We start from the raw sequence: 21,206 nt of genomic DNA on the forward strand, positions 1-21,206 counted from the left end.
AGCAAAACTAATGCAAAGCATCCTGGGATGTGTAGTTCCTCAACATCTGGAGGGCCGCAATTACCCAGCCCTGCCTTAGATCCTTGATGGCTAACATTGACACTCCAGCTGTTGTTGGTCTGCTTCAGTTTAGCTATATGTCCACGCTAAATCTGATGCAGAGCATACTGGGATGTGTAGTTCAACAGCTGTAGTGTCCAGGTTAGCCACCATGGCCTTAGATGATGGATGTGGCTCTTGTGGCTGTTTAGTGTTTCCTCGTATGATTATTATAACTCGTCTTGTATAGTAATTTCCTTATTTTCTGCATGTTTCCCAGGCAGGTACAAATGCAGAACAGGCGCATCTCTGACATCCTACAGGAGATGAGGGCTCAGATACAGGAGTCCGTGTGCACATTGAAAGTACACAGAAAACACATTTGGAAGAGCTCTCTGAAATCTTTCCGCAAGAACAACTTCTGTCCAAGCAGCACTCTGCATTTATCTCTGAAGTACGAAACCCATAACCAGCCACCAGCTGTATCCATCTCTGTGTACTTCAAGCTGCTGCTCCAGGCCATCCAGGACTCTGTTATGTTTGAGGGATCTCCAAGCAGAAACCTTTCTTTGGATGCGGACGGTGAGTGTGGTGTTTAGCGGCTTGTGTGACCGACCGCCTGTGTATTCCCGCAGACAGCAGCTATTCTTGCTGATGATTGTAATGTGGTTCATCTCCCTGTCGTCCTCACAAGGAATTGGCATCGGACTGATATCTTCATTCATGGCCTTTTTTTTTTACCCTATAGCACTGCAAGACAACCTGTACTTTGAAGCTGGTAGAATGTTGGCAGTGGCACTGGTGCATGGAGGGCCAGCTCCAAGCTTCCTGTCTCGGACGCTCTTATATTGCCTCGTCTATGGTTCTCATTATGTGCAGCCAGTTCTAGAAGACATAGCTGATCCTAGTGTGCTACAGGCAATATTAACGGTAAGGAAAGTAATGTGGGCTTCCGAAGTCGCTCATATCCTGCTCTTATGACTCAGGTCGTGGCTTTGGATGCCTCTTGGAGACCATGTATGTGCGCAGTCATTCATTGCAATGTAGTGTGTCTGAGACTGGTACTCCTAAGTGTTCTGTTACGTAATCCTGCTGCTGGGGAAACTATACCCGTGATCCTGTTATGGCCGCTTCATCCTCTATAACAGGGGTGTCACACTCAAACGTCCACTCCAGTCTGAGCTGCTCCAACACCAAGGACACAGGCGCATTTCCCCCTCCCTCCTGTGAGTAGCGCTCCTCGCACTATCTATCCAGGAGTGTGGGGCAGCGTGCTCCCGGTCACTGTGCAGTGCACACTCAGCAGTAAGTGACCTGGAGCGCACAGCAGCAGCAGCACCATTCACCACGACGGACCTGCTCTTTCCTCTCTCTGGCTCCTATACAGCAGGTGGGAGCGGAGGAGGGGTTGACGACCGGCGGCACTGCGCTAGAGGGCAGACGTTCTCTGGCTTGTAGGCTGCCGCGCATGCGCTGAAGAGGCGGCTTTCTTGTTTAAAAAAAAAAAAAAATCGAGAATAAAAGGTGAAGGCTGGCAGTGGCTGCGCGGGCCACATGAAGAGGTCTGGTGTGCCGGATTTGGCCCGCGGGCCTTGTGTTTGACACCCCTGCTCTATAAGTTCATTTATCCGGCTTGTTTTTCTTCCATTGTACTCCTATTGTCTTATATGTCACATGCTCTTGGAATTCACCTTGCACATGACACTCCCTATACCATAATTCCGGCGCCTGACCTTGAAGTAACCGGTGCATAAGTTTGTAGCACGAATATTCTGAACATTAGCGTGTGAAGTTTTTGCCTTTTAAAGAGAATGTGAACTCCATTTATAGCTCACTCTGAATCCCCTAAACAGGGGTACCCTAATAAATGGTATTTTAAAAACAAGAAACGGCCGTAAAGTAAATGATCCTGAGCTTCCAGCATTTGACCCGTTTCCTGCTCTATCACAGATTCAGTCTTGTCAGAAGCTTAGTGACTTAAAGGCGGCTACTGCCCAATACTTCGACTATCTGCAGAAGACGGGTACCTTGCATCTAATACAATCTCTGAGCGACAAGACGGTGTTGGTGAAGGATATTATGGCTTATCATGTCATTCGGAGAGTTCAGCAGCCGCTGGAGAGGTAATCGTTGGCGACTAAATTACTAACACGCGCACAATGTGTATTGTTCTGATAGTGATTTTGTTACGCGCTTCTCCGTGACTCTTTATAGACCAGTATAGATGCCAAGGTCACAAGAGCAGCATGGATTACTGCACGTGAGCAGCTACAGTGTTTAGTCACAGATAGGTGGAGGGATTCCTCTTATGAGACGTTCTGATGATCTTGGTGTTTAAAAGTAATAGAAAAGACATTGCATCATGCATCATGCCAGTTATCCATGTTCTTATTAAACCATGGAAAGGGGTAGAGGTAAGAGCACCTGGGCACAAGATATCAAAATAGAAAAGCCAATAGTAGTGTGTCGTATATAAACCACATTTGTTTGAATTTGGTGCCAGTCACTCACATGAAGGTGTCCCCGGAGTGTTAAACTCAATCTAGTACATGACAAAGAAATAAAGTACTCTCGTTTTGTTGGGGGTACGCTTATCAGTAATTGAAACTAAACGTTAATGTAATGCTAAAGATTGGGATAAAAAGTCCCAGACATACAATACACACGAATAAATGAAGTATATACATACATTTATGGTAAAGCATCCCCAATAGAATTATATAATAGGTTAGTGTTGACAGGGAGAAGCTTCCCTACAGAAGTAGAAAGCTTTGAGAGGACTGCAAAATATTCAAACACAGTAGCCTATATGAAACAAACTATGCAGTATATCTAGAACCTAGCAGTAGTAATATTCACAAACTATTAGTGGAACCTTTATCAATCGGTAATAAAATATACCTGTTCTCACCCCACACTGAAACAGTTTGGGCTCTTCCTATATATCTACAGTATAATACAATGCTGAATGGCCGTCCAATCTCCAAGAGGTGCAGACGAGAGCTGTGGCCTAAAATGCACATGCGCTCAACGCATACACACCAGGGCTGGACAACTTGCCGCTGTCCACTGTTCCGGAACTACGCCTACCAGCATTCATCAATAGCAAAACTGCAACTGGGCATGTTGGGACTTTTTAGTTTCAGAAGAACCTAAAGAGTGTATTTTTTTGTGTGCAACTTAAACTTTTTTATTTTTTATTATTTTAGTATATTTTTATTAGTTTTAGACTTCAAAATAAAGAACCACATTGTATTTTCAGCTTTAAGCAAGGCTTGGAGACCCTAGGGGTGCTGGAGAAAATCCAAGCCTATCCAACTGCCTTCTGGGAAGTCCTGTGCATGAAGCCCGAGAAGCTAACGGCTAGAGACGTATCCGGGCTTTTCACAATTGCTTGGCATGCAGATCTCGGCCCCATTCAGAAGCATGACGCTGCTAATCAATGGGAGGAGTACCTAGTAGACACAGAAGGTCAGCTTTGTGCTTCATATTATCCCCTTAAATTTGAAGGCGTAAAAGCCACATGATTATTCTTCTACATGTCAGAAGTTGCTTATTCTATTTGTTTGTCTTGCAGCTGGGATGACTGCTGTGTCCCTGGAGAATATCCTAAGTTTTGCTACAGGTTTGGACTCCATCCCACCGGCCGGCTTTGACCCACAACCATCCATTGTGTTCCGCGGCAACCATATTTTTCCCTCTGCACAGAAAGGCATCAACTATATGGAGCTTCCTGGGACTTTCAACTACAAGACGTTTAAAGAAATCATGGACAACGCCATATGTACAGCATTGGCCAGTCCTAGCTAGGAGTGCAGCTGTCAGCGGAAGCTGCTTTTTGCTGATTTACACTATACATCGTTGGTGGTTGGAGAGTATGACTCTGCTAGATCACGTGACTTCTGATCTACACTATACATCATTGGTGGTTGGAAAGTGACTGTGCTAGGTCACGTGACTTCTGATCTACACTATACATCGTTGGTGGTTGGAGAGTATGACTCTGCTAGATCACGTGACTTCTGATCTACACTATACATCATTGGTGGTTGGAAAGTGACTGTGCTAGGTCACGTGACTTCTGATCTACACTATACATCGTTGGTGGTTGGAGTGTTTTACTCTGCTAGATCACGTGACTTCGGATCCACACTTTTTTCACTAGAACGCCATGTGCAATTTCCCCTTTATTATTCCCACCTAATGAACGAGGATGTGTAGCCACGTCAAGGCCTCAGGAAATTCTATATTTGATATGAAGACTATTTTGTTACGAAACTTATATGGGCTGATATTTTTATTTTTTCCTCCTTCGAGGAAGGGGTTTCACAGCATGAGAACCTCCAGTGTACAGAGGAACAATATGGTGCAATGTTATTCATTTATGACTATTGATTTTACATAACTTACCTTTTACTATAATTGTATTGTAAGGGATGTTATAAGTTATTTTGAGTGTAGAATCAACTAATTTGGGTTTTAATGATCTGTTGAATGCATTAGGAGGTGTAGTTGCAGAACGGGTTGGGGGGACTGGTTATTTTTAGGGTGGAGGAATTAGAAGTCTTGTGTTTTACTGCATCGGTTCCAGACTTATGTTGAGCATTTCCTTCATACCATATGAAACCATCACTTGAATAAGCATATACTTCAGACAACGAAGATACTCCATATAATAATGTGGTAAAGGCCCCCATACACTTGGCCAACTTGTGCATTTTGCAGGGAGCTGCAGGCAGGGGGTAGTAGAATAAAACAAAAGAAAAACCTATTCAAAAGAATCAGCGGCGGCCCATATTTTGGGGTGTTATTCTTTTTTTATTTTATCTCCTGTCCTCTCGATACCTACCGGGAATGCAGAGCAGGAGAGTGTGACTGCTGCCTGGCGCTTCCCCGCTCTGCAGATATTGGCACCGCTGGCACACTACTATGGACTGTATCGGATGTGATACGTAACAGGTGCTAAATAGCACCCACGATGTGCCGCTGATGTCTGCACACATGACTTATCTTATGTGCAGCCGTGTATTGTTACCTACCTGGCTGTTGTGGCGACGCTGATGGCTGCCTAGGTGCTGTGCAGCAGCCTGTCTGACCTCTGATAGAGATGGGCAAAACGGGTCACTAAAAAGAGCTGGGATCGAGTGCCCAATCCGTGACAAGATCCGTATCTTTTGGACGGAACATCAGCTCGCTTTGGGAAAAAACGGCTAATTTGATCATAACAAAGCATTATTAGTTTTACAATCATTTATTGCCATAAACGGTAAAATCAAAAAAAAAATTTAACTTTTTTTTTTTTTAAACCGTGAGCTGAACAAATAAACATACATGACCGAGTAAAACACTGATTGATGGCTGGGTGCAGAATCGCCATCGATGGCGTCTGCACCGATGGCCATCCCTAGCAGCAGCAGCCTTGTTAGTCTTTCTTTCACTTGCGGTCGCAGCACTGTACTCAGTCTCCGGAGTTAGTACATCTCTGCTGCCACAGGTGGCAGTGCTGAGATCAGGCAAATGCATTGTAATGAAGAATGACGGTTCACCTTTTTGGGATCGACGACTCACTCTTTTATGGGACCCGTCCAAAAGATCCGTTCGCGAACGACCCATTTCTATCTTCCGATCTGATGTGCATACACATTTGATTCACGTTCTGCTGGATCTGGTGAAATCAGGCCCAAATCGCAGTGTATCTTTTTAAATGTTTTCCTTTTTGCTCATCTCCTTATCGATCATCTATTTTATATAGCCTTTGGGGCACAGATAACCCCTCAAAGATGTTTTTTCAGCCCACAGTATTATATAGAGTATATATAATGTTCATTTACAAACTAGTTTATGAAATACTAATGTGTGAGGCAGATAGCTAATATTTTCAGAATAACTATAAGCATAGGACATAGTTATGGGGGCAGCACGTCTATGTGTGCGGCGTTTCTGCGGCATCCAGAGTAAATGAGCGAGTACGAGTGGAATGTGCTACGGAAATAAGCCTTGTTAGACGTTTGCACTCAAGGTTTTGGACTGAACCACCGGACCTCAAACTTCCAAGTTGTTGACAAGCTAACGATCTTAAAGATTGACTGTATTATATTTATGTGTTTAACTTTTGCTAATATCCGACGTATTGTGGGTCATTATTTCCAGTTTCTGTAAATAGGACTTATTACTTTGTGTGTCATATTTTAATTGTAGATGCTTGTTACAGTAAATATATTGCTGTATTTATAACCTGGTGATTTATTGTTGTGTTATTGTAAATCGGGATATGAACAGTAGGTCGACATGACTGAAGGACGACATGGGGTTAGGTCAACACAAGCATTAGTTCGACTTGGGGTTTAATTTTTTTTGTGGGTGTCGATGGGGTATTTCATGCCCTATCATCCACTAGGGCAGTGGTTTCCAAACTGTGCACCTGGGGTGTCTTGGAGTACTTGCAGGGGTGCCTCAGTTTGGTGGTCCAGAATCAATTCAAGTTATTTATGGCCAATGAATTAGGCAAAATCAGTGCTTGTGGCTTCCAATTAAGAATATGCGGGTAACCAGAAGTGACTCATGTTTCTCAATACATAAGTGGACCTAAGAAAAACATTTAAATCACAACACTTTTTTTTATATTTTTCCTGAAATTAGTAACCAACATTTGGCCTAGGGGGTGCCGTGAAAAATATTCTGGTACTTTAGGGTGCCGTAATTCAAAAATTTTGGGAATCCCTGCACTAGGGTGTGGTGGGAGAATAAAATAGTACGTAGAGCCCAGAGAGGAACCGTGCCCAAAGCATGGCAACCAATGCGATGGGACACGGTGCACTTTTTTTATTGTCGATGTTGACTGTGCTGACATTGGGGTTAAAAAAAAAAATGAAAGACCTCATGTTGACCTTCATGCATGTCGACCTAGTTGATGTTGATCTAATGATCCCTATCCTTCTAAATCCTCACATTGTTGTGCAGGATTCTCTTTGCTTCCAGAATAAATTTTTCTTGCGACTTTTTTCGTGCCATTGTCCCAAACAAACTGATTTATGGGTTTGGCACACAAGAAAGAAAAGATTGTCTCTGTGTGGTGCACCTAGAGAGTTTCTAAAATTTAACTTTTATTCAATAATTTTTTATAAACTGCGAAATATAAAACACATATACACATGAAACAAAACAATGACATATAAAAAGGATATAGAATCCTCACACCGTGGGGCCCCAGGGTATGTCAGTATGGTAGTTAGCTGATAAGTGTGTGTTTTTAGAACTGCTGTCTTAACCCTATAGGTATATGGCAGTGTTGACACACAATGTCGGCATCTCTGATCCAGAAATAATTTAATTAGCAGATATGGGTATGGATAACATATATAATTGGCGGCGGGAGTGAGATGAATGCTGTTTTATTTCCGTGTGATGTGGTGAGCCTGGATTGCTCAGTATTCGGCAGGGAAAACAGCAATATACACAAGCCGCCACAGCTTATCTGCTATGAGTGACAGCGGTTAAGGTACACCGCTGCACTCTCACTACTCCGTCTGCCTGGAGGTGCTGTAAGCTGGACGCCGTGTGCCACGGTGAGACACAGCGTCTTCAGGCTGAGACGGGTATGTTACCAGGACTGAGACCGCTCATTAGGTTTTAGCTAAACAGTTTCAACATTTCATGAGGGAGGCTGGGAGCACACACACGATGTATGTGGTCTGCGTACGCTTCGCAGAGAGAGCTTCTTAGGACCTCTGAAGCTCTCTCTGTGAAGCATACACAGACCTGTGGTAGCACACCCCTTATCAGATATATGTCAAGCTCAATCAGATCTATTTAGGAGGGGTCCACCATAAAATTTACCTCCAATATTTTCTGTGCGACTAGTCAACCCCCCAAAAATTCTCAATTTATGGGTTTGTTCTATGTTCGTTCATCTGGAAAGTGATACGGCAACACAAGCTCTTGGTAAACTCTTCTAAATGGTAAAACCTATTACCAGTATTTTCTTTCTTTGTGAAAGCCACTTGCTAGTTACCACATATAGGGGGCAGATGTATTAACCCTTCAAATGGAGATAAACGCGAGGGTGATAACTATTTCAGCTCCCAACTGTCATTTTTAAATACAGCCGATAACACTGTATTTAGGAGCTGATTGGCTGGACGTTGATCACTTGCCCTAGCGTTGATCGCTTTATAAGACTTTAAGTCAGAATACCTGTGCCCTGGGCAAAACGGCTTGTTCTGTAGCTGGTAGACGCTACTTATGGAGCTTACACTTTAACATGACAACTAGGGCCCTATTTATTAATTGTCAGTAGGACTTTCGGTGGGAGGAGCCTTGTGATGGCTGCATTATAGCAGAGCTCTGTTGCTTAGTGATAATGATCCTCGCCTAAAATACTATCTTGCAACATAAAAGAATCACAGCACCGGGTGTAGGAAGACTCTGAAAAGATCAGACATATTCTACCACCGGGATCTGGCCCGTTGAAGTTAAATCCTACTATCGCGTGAACAACGTATTACGCCATTACCCCTGAAGCATTGGCCTCTCCCTTTGCCTCAATAATGGCACAAATATCTCCCGGCTCAAATGAAGAGAAAGTGCCAGAGGGTTCAGGTGGGGAAGAGAGTTGTTGAGAGGATGTAGAAGAGCATACCATTTTATCTCGGATGTTATCAATCTTGTCGTTAAAGTAGGAGGCAAGTTCTTGTGCACTAGAGGTAGCCGGAGAGGGAGGGTACAGAAGAGACTTAAATGTGTTAAAAACGTTTAGGGTTGTTGGCATGAGAAGAGATGAGAGATTGGAAGTATGTTTGTTTGGCAGCGTCCACAGCATTGCAGTAGGAGGGGTAGATAGACTTGTGTGTGAGGAAATTACGAGATTTACGCCATTGGCGTTCTACTTTGCATGACTGATTTCATACTGTAGTTCTCTAGTTGTTTTGGAGTGCCACGGTTGGCATATAAACCTGCGTGGGGTGTAATGGGAAGCTGGAGCCACTTCATCAAGGGCTGTTTCTAGTGTCTGGTACAGGTGGGAAACAGCAGAGTCTGGAGAGGTAAGTGTAGGAATTATAGAGAGCTGTTGTTGCAGAGAGGTGGAAAGTTATGGAAAATTAATCAAATTAGTATTTCTACGGGTTAGAGTAAAGGCCCATACACACTGGGCGACTTTGAGCCGAAAGTCACTCAAAACAGCAGGTTTGAGCGGCTGTCAGCTCAAAGCTGCCCAGTGTGTATGGCCGGGCTACTCGCACCCGCAACATCGCCGGGAAAGCCGGTTATCTGCTGATACTTTCAGGGCGGCCTTCGTCGATGCCAGGCAGGGGGAAAGCCGCTCAGTGTGTATGCACTGAGCGTCTTTTCCTGCAGCGATGATGTCATCATCGCTGTCCATACACACTGGGCATAGTCGCCCAGTGTGTATGGACCTTAAGCTTGCATGATTACTGTGTCAGTGAGCTTGGGGTAATGGAGGAGAGCGAGAGGGTAATAGTAATTAAAGAATACTGGGGCAGATGTATTAAGCCTGGAGAAGAGAAAAACTGGAGATAAAGTGGAAATAACTTGGAAGAGATAACGCACCAGCCAATCAGCTGTGTTTGAAATATGACAGTTGGGATCTGATTGGCTGGTGCGTTATCTCCTTCCACTTTATCTCCAGTTTATCTCTTCACCAGGCTTAATACATCTGCCCCACTATTTGGTAGAGATGGGCTGAAATAAGCTCACACCTGCTTCCGTTCACTAAATACTTTCAATAAAACATAGCACTGTGATAACTTACCACCACCTAGTGGTGATAAACTATAATAACAATCTTTTATGTTTTAGGGTTCTTGTTTCCTAGAACGGCGCCCACGATTTCCATCGTATGGGCTCTTAAAAATCGCATCTCCCTGGAATATTGCGGCATGCGATGCAATTAGATTTTTTATTGTACAAGCACCCATACCATGAGATGTGATGGGTGCTTACAATGAGATGTAACCCCCAGTATCCCTTTTCATACCCCCAATATCCTCGTCGGCGTGGAGTCGATTTTAGATAGTGTGGCGAGCCACCGAGCCCGAAGCGTGGCGAGTGGTCGCGGAATACGAGCCCGAAGCGTGGCGAGGGGACACGGATTACTTTACATGTATTCCACGTCCCCTTGCGGGGCTCGCCACGCTTCGGGCTTGTATTCCGCGTCCACACGCCACGCTTCGGGCTCGGTGGCTCGCCACACTATCTAAAGCAACTGCACGCCGACGTGGATAGTGGGGGAATGAAAAGGTCGGAGGACGCGTATCGCGGCCCCTCGCGGGGTTTGCCACACTTCGGGATGGCGTGAATACTGGGGGTTACATCTCATTGTAAGCAACCATCACATCTCATGGCATGGGTGCTTGTACAATTAAATATCGCATTGAATCAAATCCTATTTGCTGGCATGCGTTATTTAATTGTACAAGGATCGCATCACACACCACTAAATAAGGTACACGATGCCATGCATGTGCTAGGAAACAAGTACCTGTTTTAGTTTATGGATTTATTTGAATATTTTTGACTAAAACTTTAAGATTTATTACTTTTCTACCGTTATTAACCGTGGCGTGTATGCGCGCTCGCAGGTAGCGACGGTTCCGGTTCGGTACCTGCGGGGTGGTGATAGAGGCACCAGGAGCTGCTCCATCTGTACATTCTGAATCTCTTCTAGAGTCAAGTACAATATTCTGGCCTAAACTAGTTACTCATAGTACGGAAACAAAATGTAAACAAATATCAAATGCTGAACATGGAACGAAAAATAAAATCCACTGGCAAGGGCACTAAAGCTGGTGGCGTAGTCTGCCCTCCACCCGTGCACAGGGCGGGGTGCAGGGTCACTAACGCGGCCAGAGGGATGTTACTCACATTGATGCAGCCCTGGCCCCTGATGTCTGCATCCATGCTGGGGGGGCCTATGCAGTCGGCATAGTGACAGGCAGCAAATTGTGAGGCTGCCTGTTGCTGAATGGGGGCCTGAACTGAAGACACTGCTCAGTCAGACAGCAATGATCTGAGCAGCCTCCGGAGTATCACCAGGAGCATACGGGTATGCGGTAGCAGCATGTCTAAGCCACAGGTGACATAAACTAAATGAAGGGATCATTTATCATTTATTGCTTTTTTGTGTGCGCTCAGCTCCTTGTCTGCTGAGGGGCTCAAACCAGCACCGATGGACATTTGAAATATGGCTCCTGCCCACCAGCCTATCAGAGCTCACGATGGTATGAGCTGCTTAGCAGCATAGGAGCTGAGTGCACCCCAAACAAGGCCAGTATGGCATTAATATGGGAATGCTGTAAGGGGCACTAATGTAGGCAATGTGTATGAGGCACTACTGGGGGAATTATGTGTAAGGGACATTACTGGGGGTATAATATATAATGGTAATTACGTGTGGGGCATATTGTGTAATGGGTACTGCAGTGTGTGACAAATAGCCAGTACAGGGTGCACAATCCGGCCGCAGTGTGTCTAAGGGGCTCATTCAGATCACTATACCGGGTCCGTCCTTTTCACACTAAACCCCTGTCACCCATTATACACAGGGTAACCTGGGTTTAACCCTTCTTATAACCTGAGTTGAAATTCCAGGCTCATCGACCCTGGTTATTCAGTTTGGTGCTTTCACATCGCACCTCGACCCGGCAATTACCTGGGTTATAAATGTGATCTGAAAGGCGTATGAGGGGCTCCACCTGGCACAATGTGAACAAGTGGCACTACTATGTGGTGTAATGTGAATAACGGACACTACTGTGTCCACGCCACTTGCCCACAAGGCTATGTCCTATATTGGTGATCAAAGGGACCACAAGGCTATGCCAGGCCTTCTGGCAGAGGCAGGCTGGCGGGAGATGGGCACAGGATGTTGCTGGACAGGTAATATTACATGCCAACAACATATCTGGAACAAATGGAAGTAACACTGTGATACTACACAGAATAAATGGAGTCCTACATAGTGATACCTCACCATCAGTGCTAAATGCAGGATATTAACACCACACACACTGAGCAGGCAACCCACAGTATGCTATGGCTATGAGAACCCAGTCCCAGCATAACCCCCTGCCAGGTCTCCTGTCACAGTATGCTATGGCTATTAGCACTACAAGTCCCAGCATAGCCCCCTGCCAGGTCTCCCGTCACAGTATGTTATGGCTATTAGCACTACAAGTCCCAGCATAACCCCCTGCCAAGTCTCCTGTCACAGTATGCTATGGCTATTAGCACTACAAGTCCCAGCATAGCCCTCTGCCAGGTCTCCCATCACAGTATGCTATGGCTATTAGAACTACAAGTCCCAGCATAGCCCCCTGCCAGGTCTCCCGTCACAGTATGTTATGGCTAATAGCACTACAAGTCCCAGCATAGCCCCCTGCCAGGTCTCCCGTCACAGTATGCTATGGCTATTAGAACTACAAGTCCCAGCATAGCCCCCTGCCAGGTCTCCCGTCACAGTATGTTATGGCTATTAGCACTACAAGTCCCAGCATAGCCTCCTGCCAGGTCTCCTGTCACAGTATGCTATGGCTATTAGAACTACAAGTCCCAGCATAGCCCCCTGCCAGGTCTCCTGTCACAGTATGCTATGGCTATTAGCACTACAAGTCCCAGCATAGCCCCCCTGCCAGGTCTTCCGTCACAATATGTTATGGCTATAGAACTACAAGTCCCAGCATAGCCCCCTGCCAGGTCTCCCGTCACAGTATGCTATGGCTATTAGAACTACAAGTCCCAGCATAGCCCGCCCTGTGTGACGTGTTCCTCCAGCCCAGCGTCTCTCAGCCAATCGCAGGAAGGGAAGGCAGAGGACGGGCTCCCGGCTCTGACACCCGGCGGAGGGAGTGCGCTGAGCTGCTGCCACGTCACCGCTGCTGGCGTCACGGCGGAGGGAGGCGGAGGCAGGAGACAAACATGGCGGCCTCTATCCGGGAGAAACAGACGGGTGAGAACCGTTCTGCTGAGCGAGAGGAGAGCGGGATGGGGCGGCGTGTACACAGGCAGCGGGCGGGGAGCGGGACTGACAGGGCAGCGCCGGGTGTACAGCCAGCGGGCGGCTCCGACACCGGCACTACACTGCGGGGCTGGTAGTATAGGGGCAGGAGAGGGGGACATGGGGAGAGGGTTGAGTCTATTTTATAGTGGGCTAAAGGACCTTGTCCCTCCAGGCACTGTGATTTAGCCCACTCAATACAAATAGGCTATATCCTAGTGGGCTAAAGGACAGGTCCTTCTGTTCACACTGATTTAGCCTACTCAATAAAACTAGGCTATTTCTTAGTGGGTTAAAGGACCTGGTCCCTCTATCCACTTTGATTTAGCCCATTCATTAAAGTTAGGCTATTTCCTAGTGGGATAAAGGACCGGTCCCTCTATCCACTTTGATTTAGCCAATTCAATAAAATTAGGCTATTTCCTAGTGGTCTAAAAGACTCACTTAAAGAACCAGGTCCTTTAGGCCACTTGATTATAGCCCATTTTATATAAGCAGGCTAAATCCAAGTGGGCAGAGGGACCTGATATTTTATGAGCATCTGTGTAAAGGACCAGGTCCTTTAGGCCACTTGATTATAGCCCATTTTATATAAGTAGGCTAAATCCAAGTGGGCAGAGGGACCTGATATTTTATGAGCATCTGTGTAAAGGACCAGGTCCTTTAGGCCACTTGATTATAGCCCATTTTATATAAGTAGGCTAAATCCAAGTGGGCAAAGGGACCCGATATTTTATGAGCATCTGGTGTAAAGGACCAGGTCCTGTAGGCCACTTGATTATAGCCCATTTTATATAAGTAGGCTAAATCCAAGTGGGCAAAGGGACCCGATATTTTATGAGCATCTGGTGTAAAGGACCAGGTCCTGTAGGCCACTTGATTAAAGCCCATTTTATAGAAGTAGGCTAAATCCAAGTGGGCAAAGGGACCTGATATTTTATGAGCATCTGGTGTAAAGGACCAGGTCCTTTAGGCCACTTGATTCCAGCCCATTTTATATAAGTAGGCTAAATCCAAGTGGGCAGAGGGACCTGATATTTTATGAGCATCTGGTGTAAAGGACCAGGTCCTTTAGGCCACTTGATTATAGCCCATTTTATATAAGTAGGCTAAATCCAAGTGGGCAAAGGGACCTGATATTTTATGAGCATCTGGTGTAAAGGACCAGGTCCTGTAGGCCACTTGATTATAGCCCATTTTATATAAGTAGGCTAAATCCAAGTGGGCAAAGGGACCCGATATTTTATGAGCATCTGGTTTAAAGGACCAGGTCCTGTAGGCCACTTGATTCCAGCCCATTTTATATAAGTAGGCTAAATCCAAGTGGGCAGAGGGACCTGATATTTTATGAGCATCCAAGTGGGCAGAGGGACCTGATATTTTATGAGCATCTGTGTAAAGGACCAGGTCCTTTAGGCCACTTGATTATAGCCCATTTTATATAAGTAGGCTAAATCCAAGTGGGCAGAGGGACCTGATATTTTATGAGCATCTGTGTAAAGGACCAGGTCCTTTAGGCCACTTGATTATAGCCCATTTTATATAAGTAGGCTAAATCCAAGTGGGCAGAGGGACCTGATATTTTATGAGCATCTGTGTAAAGGACCAGGTCCTTTAGGCCACTTGATTATAGCCCATTTTATATAAGTAGGCTAAATCCAAGTGGGCAAAGGGACCCGATATTTTATGAGCATCTGGTGTAAAGGACCAGGTCCTGTAGGCCACTTGATTAAAGCCCATTTTATAGAAGTAGGCTAAATCCAAGTGGGCAAAGGGACCTGATATTTTATGAGCATCTGGTGTAAAGGACCAGGTCCTTTAGGCCACTTGATTCCAGCCCATTTTATATAAGTAGGCTAAATCCAAGTGGGCAGAGGGACCTGATATTTTATGAGCATCTGGTGTAAAGGACCAGGTCCTTTAGGCCACTTGATTATAGCCCATTTTATATAAGTAGGCTAAATCCAAGTGGGCAAAGGGACCTGATATTTTATGAGCATCTGGTGTAAAGGACCAGGTCCTGTAGGCCACTTGATTATAGCCCATTTTATATAAGTAGGCTAAATCCAAGTGGGCAAACCGACCCGATATTTTATGAGCATCTGGTTTAAAGGACCAGGTCCTGTAGGCCACTTGATTCCAGCCCATTTTATATAAGTAGGCTAAATCCAAGTGGGCAGAGGGACCTGATATTTTATGAGCATCTGGTGTAAAGGACCAGGTCCTTTAGGCCACTTGATTCCAGCCCATTGTATATAAGTAGGCTAAATCCAAGTGGGCAGAGGGACCTGATATTTTATGAGCATCTGTGTAAAGGACCAGGTCCTTTAGGCCACTTGATTATAGCCCATTTTATATAAGTAGGCTAAATCCAAGTGGGCAGAGGGACCTGATATTTTATGAGCATCTGTGTAAAGGACCAGGTCCTTTAGGCCACTTGATTATAGCCCATTTTATATAAGTAGGCTAAATCCAAGTGGGCAAAGGGACCTGATATTTTATGAGCATCTGGTGTAAAGGACCAGGTCCTGTAGGCCACTTGATTATAGCCCATTTTATATAAGTAGGCTAAATCCAAGTGGGCAAAGGGACCCGATATTTTATGAGCATCTGGTTTAAAGGACCAGGTCCTGTAGGCCACTTGATTCCAGCCCATTTTATATAAGTAGGCTAAATCCAAGTGGGCAGAGGGACCTGATATTTTATGAGCATCTGGTGTAAAGGACCAGGTCCTTTAGGCCACTTGATTCCAGCCCATTGTATATAAGTAGGCTAAATCCAAGTGGGCAGAGGGACCTGATATTTTATGAGCATCTGTGTAAAGGACCAGGTCCTGTAGGCCACTTGATTAAAGCCCATTTTATAGAAGTAGGCTAAATCCAAGTGGGCAAAGGGACCTGATATTTTATGAGCATCTGGTGTAAAGGACCAGGTCCTTTAGGCCACTTGATTCCAGCCCATTTTATATAAGTAGGCTAAATCCAAGTGGGCAGAGGGACCTGATATTTTATGAGCATCTGGTGTAAAGGACCAGGTCCTTTAGGCCACTTGATTATAGCCCATTTTATATAAGTAGGCTAAATCCAAGTGGGCAAAGGGACCTGATATTTTATGAGCATCTGGTGTAAAGGACCAGGTCCTGTAGGCCACTTGATTATAGCCCATTTTATATAAGTAGGCTAAATCCAAGTGGGCAAAGGGACCCGATATTTTATGAGCATCTGGTTTAAAGGACCAGGTCCTGTAGGCCACTTGATTCCAGCCCATTTTATATAAGTAGGCTAAATCCAAGTGGGCAGAGGGACCTGATATTTTATGAGCATCTGGTGTAAAGGACCAGGTCCTGTAGGCCACTTGATTCCAGCCCATTGTATATAAGTAGGCTAAATCCAAGTGGGCAGAGGGACCTGATATTTTATGAGAATCTGGTGTAAAGGACCAGGTCCTGTAGGCCACTTGATTCCAGCCCATTTTATGTAAGTAGGCTAAATCCAAATGTACATCACATTTTACAAGACACTTGCGTAAAGAACCAGGTCCTTTAGACCACAAGTTTGTAGCCCATTTAGACATAGCTAGGCTAAATCCTAGTGGGCAAAGGGAGGGTGTGTTGTGTGCCCAGGCACGCCATAAATGTCCGACACCCCCCCACACAAACCGTGTTTTCTTTTCTAATGTGAATACATCAGACTTGCAGAAGAGAAGTGCGGGGTGAAGCTATCAGCCACACTCCTCTAGGTGGAGAGCTTGTGGGCGTAGTTGGATTTCTCAGGCCAGTGGTGTCAGGGGGTGGGAGGAAGGATAGTTACCACCGGGTGCCACTGCCAGCAAGTGTGGATCCATGGCAGGAACCGGTTATGGGACTAGCTTGGTTCTCACAGATGAGGAGAAGCGAATCAGCTGTACTCATGGGTAACCAGTGGGACACTGAATAGCGGGCAATTGGTATGCACTGACTGAAGCACCACAGATCAGAGAATGGAACAAGCTGTGGGTGCTACTGAAACAGATGAGGTTGCATACAACAAGTGGTGGGGGCAAGTGATGGAACATAGAGGCGAGAAGAGAGGGAGTGAAATAAAGACAGGATAGTACAAAAAACAGGAGGAGAGGATACGGAAAGGAAAACTGGCAGAAAGGACACATATATTGGCACATTTAGGTAGAAGGGGCACAGACAAAGGCTCTGAGAGCCAGAAGAGGGGCAGATAGTCATAACAGGGCACAGTCAAGGCCCCCATACCCTATGTGATTTTGGCCCGATTTCACTCGAATCTTGCCCAAATTGCATGTGAATGACATCTGATCCAATGCGCGGTCCTGTGCGTTTAGACTAGAGCTGGAGAGCATACATACATACACACACATACATACAGCAGATAACCCTTATGTGCAGCCGTCAGCGGCACATCGAGGGTGCTGCTCAGCACCCACAATGTATCACATCCGATGTAGGGGGAGGGGGGGCACTAAGAGCCAGGCGGATGAATGAAATTAACCCCTTCCCGACACATGACGTATATATACGTCATGGCCGGGAAGTACTTCCCGACACATGACGTATATATACGTCATGGCTTCTAACTGTCACTGCGTCTAGAGACGCAGTGACAGAGGGACGATGTCTGCTGTCCCTGACAGCAGACATGTCCCTGCATGCCCAGGGGGGGCTGCGATGCCGCCCCCCCGTCGGCGATCGCTGTGATTGGCTGTTCAGTGTGAACAGCCATTCACAGCGTTTTCTGTGTCACCGGCGAATAACGTTCGCCGGTGACACGGGATCGGAGGTGATTGGTGCTGTAAAGTACAGCACCAATCACCGCGGGGTGTAAGGGTGACACTGGTGTCACCCCACCTCACCCCGCCCGCCCCCAAAGGCCGTGATTGGTTCGTCGGACCGACGGACCAATCACAGCCATGGAGGGGGGTTTAAACTAACGGTGACTGCACTGCAGACGCCATTCCGGTCTGGAATAGCGTGCAGTGCGGTCACCGTGCCCAGCTGCCGCCATATACTGACCAGAACCTTGCTCAATACTTACCTGATCACTGCTTGGGATCTTGCTTCATCTTGTGACATCCTGTGCTGTGTTGTGCTGTGTTGTGCTGCTGCAGTGTCATCGAGTTAGAGAGAGAGAGATAGAGAGAGAGAGATAGAGAGGCCTAGTGACAGAGAGTGCTATATTTTGTGCTGCTGCAGTGTAATAGAGTTATAGATAGAGAGATAGAGAGAGATAGAGAGAGAGAGATAGAGAGATAGTGACAGATTGTGCTATATATTTTTTATATAACTAACTGCTGTCCCCCCTTTTGTGCTGATCAGTATAAATTAACTGATCAGCAACTTTTTGGGGGCGCAGGTTTTTTTTTATATATATATACCTGTCAGTGCTGCTGCTGCAGTGTCATAGAGTGATAGATAGTGAGAGATAGAGAGATAGAGAGAGATAGTGACAGAGAGTGATAGAGACTGCTATATTTTGTGTCTGCTGCCCCCCTTTTGTGCACCCCCAGCAACTTTTTGGGGGTGCAGGGGTTATTTTTCATATATATAACTGTCAGTGCTGCTGCTGCAGTGTCATAGAGTGATAGATAGTGAGAGATAGAGAGATAGAGAGAGATAGTGACAGAGAGTGATAGAGAGTGCTAAATTTTGTGTCTGCTGCCCCCGCCTTTTGTGCTGATCACTATATCTGAGGTGATCAGCAACTTTTTGGGGGTGCAGAGGTTTGTTTTTTTTATATATATACCTGCCAGTTGCTGCCAGTTGCACTGTCAGTTGCACCAAAGGTTGTGCACCTGCTGCCCCTCACTGGTAATCAGTGTCGCATCACTGATCACCTTTCTTTTTTTTGTGGGTGCTGTGGGGTCTTTTTTTAATTTTTTTTTTACACACACTGTGATTTTGTGGGTGTCCTGTGGCCACTGTGCGCTGATCAGTGACGTACATCACTGATCATCTTTTTCGGCACAGGGTTGATCTATTTTTTTTTTTTTTTTATCAAATTCCTGTTGCCTTTGAGCGCTGTTCAGTGACGGACGTTACTGACCAACATCTGTGCTCAATTTTTGGCGCAGGACCTTTTTTTTTTTTTTTTTAACCCCTTCAATTTTATTTTTTTTAACCCCTTCAATTTTTTTTAACCCCTTCAATTTTTTTTTTGTATAAAGTATTTTTTTTTTTTCTGCACTACATACACACTACACACTACATACCCCCCGGGTTGAAATAAAGTTTGTACCCCCCCCTACACTATACACGTGTTGAAACATTTCACTACCAGTAACACAAAAATAAAAATGGCATCCCAAATGTCATCCCAAATGTCATCCCAAATGTCATCCCAGTCATCCAGAAGAATGTATTCAGTGGAGGAGGCATATGCCATGCTTGCCTCTGACTCTGACACAGCCAGTGAGGCAAGCGGGGAATTTGAAGGATTCGTCTTAAGCTCCTCTTCCTCCTCTGGTGATGAGGGACCCCCTCAAAGACGCCCCCGTAGAGCAGCTGAGACCCCCCCCCCAATAATTGATCTCGTATGGACCCCACCACCAGACAATTTTGAGCCCCAGGTTCCTGAGTTTTTGGCCATGCCAGGAATCCAATTTGATTCCACAGGTCTCAGAGAAATTGACTTTTTCAAATTATTTTTCTCTGATGATTTTATAAATTTAATGGTGGACCAAACTAATTTATATGCCCAGCAGTTTATTGCTCAAAACCCCACGTCATCATTTGCTAGGTGGACCCCTGTAGATGCAGTAGAGATGATGACGTTTTGGGGTCTGGTGTTTCATATGGGCATAGTAAAAAAGCCACAAATTAGGCAATATTGGAGTACAGATGTTCTGTACAGCACCCCATTTTACCGTATGGCCATGCCCCGGGCTCGATTTGAGACGATCCATAAATTTATACATTACACCGATAATGCACAGTGCCCACCCAGAGATGATCCCACCTTTGACAGGCTATTCAAAGTCAGGCCGGTCATTGATCATTTCAGTGCCAAATTTGCAGAGCTATACATCCCTGATAAATGTATTAGTATCGACGAGTCCCTTATACATTTTAAAGGAAGGGTTAAATTCCGCCAGTACCTTCCCAGTAAGAGGGCAAGGTATGGCATAAAAATGTATAAGCTGTGTGAAAGCACCACAGGGTACACCCACAAGTTTAGGGTATATGAAGGGAAGGATTCAAGAATTGAACCGCCAGAATGCCCCCCCTCCCTCGTAGGTGTTAGTGGAAAAATTGTCTGGGATTTAATGCACCCCTTCCTGGATAAGGGTTATCACCTCTATGTGGATAACTTTTACACCAGCATCCCCCTGTTTAAGGCCCTTGGTTCAAGAGGTACAGCAGCTTGCGGTACTGTGCGCAAGAACCAAAGAGGCCTCCCCAAAACGCACATTGCCCAAGTACTAAGAAGGGGTGAAAGCAGGGGAATATGCACCGAAAATATGTTGTTGGTCAAATATAAGGACAAGAGGGATGTCCTTATACTGACAACAATTCATGGAGACAGTACCACCTCCATCCCTGTACGAGGTACCAGTACCCACACCTCAAAACCAAATTGTATCCTAGATTACAATAAGTACATGGGCGGAGTGGATCTTTCAGATCAGGTACTGAAGCCGTACAGTGCCCTGCGGAAAACAAATATCTGGTACAAGAAGCTGGCCGTGTATATCATCCAGATGGCACTGTATAACGCTTACGTGGTATTCCGTTCTACCGGCCAGAGGGGGACATTTATGCACTTTCAAGAGGAAGTCATAAAGGGCCTAATATTTGGGAACCAGCAGGCAGAGGGCCCCAGTACTTCTAGTACTGGCCCCCGTATTGTACCAGGGCAGCATTTTCCCAACGAAATCCCCTCCACTGCAAGAAAGGGCAGGACACAAAAAAGGTGCAAAGTTTGCTATAAAAAGGGAATAAGAAAGGAAACTATTTTCCACTGTGAAACTTGCCCCGACAAACCCGGCCTATGTATAAAGGAGTGTTTCAAAATATACCACACATCTATGGATTATTAGGTTCATCATTTCACCGTGCTTCGGGGGTCTTGCTAATGCCACATAGCACCCACCATTCATTCCACCAGAATCTGAGCTGCAAAATCCAAAAATCACTCCTTCCCTTCTGAGT

General features: G+C 45.5%; 2 protein-coding genes across 2 annotated transcripts in view; both read left to right on the forward strand.

Moving 5' to 3' along the window:
* The window catches only part of G2E3 (G2/M-phase specific E3 ubiquitin protein ligase), a 28,734-nt gene extending 21,841 nt beyond the window's left edge, over positions 1-6,893 (forward strand). Inside the window, exons 11-15 of the mRNA XM_083167512.1 lie at positions 320-621; positions 788-969; positions 1,990-2,162; positions 3,302-3,510; positions 3,617-6,893. Coding sequence (XP_083023638.1) covers positions 320-621; positions 788-969; positions 1,990-2,162; positions 3,302-3,510; positions 3,617-3,849 — 1,099 coding nt within the window. The 3' untranslated portion in view covers positions 3,850-6,893. The remainder of the gene's footprint in view (positions 1-319; positions 622-787; positions 970-1,989; positions 2,163-3,301; positions 3,511-3,616) is intronic.
* Positions 6,894-12,854: 5,961 nt separating this feature from the next.
* Positions 12,855-21,206, forward strand: part of SCFD1 (sec1 family domain containing 1) — a 101,906-nt gene continuing 93,554 nt past the window's right edge. Inside the window, exon 1 of the mRNA XM_083166973.1 lies at positions 12,855-13,003. Coding sequence (XP_083023099.1) covers positions 12,973-13,003 — 31 coding nt within the window. The 5' untranslated portion in view covers positions 12,855-12,972. The remainder of the gene's footprint in view (positions 13,004-21,206) is intronic.

The sequence above is a fragment of the Crinia signifera genome, chromosome 12, assembly GCF_055691185.1.
Source record: "Crinia signifera chromosome 12, ASM5569118v1, whole genome shotgun sequence".
NCBI classification, from domain to species: Eukaryota; Metazoa; Chordata; class Amphibia; order Anura; family Myobatrachidae; genus Crinia; species Crinia signifera.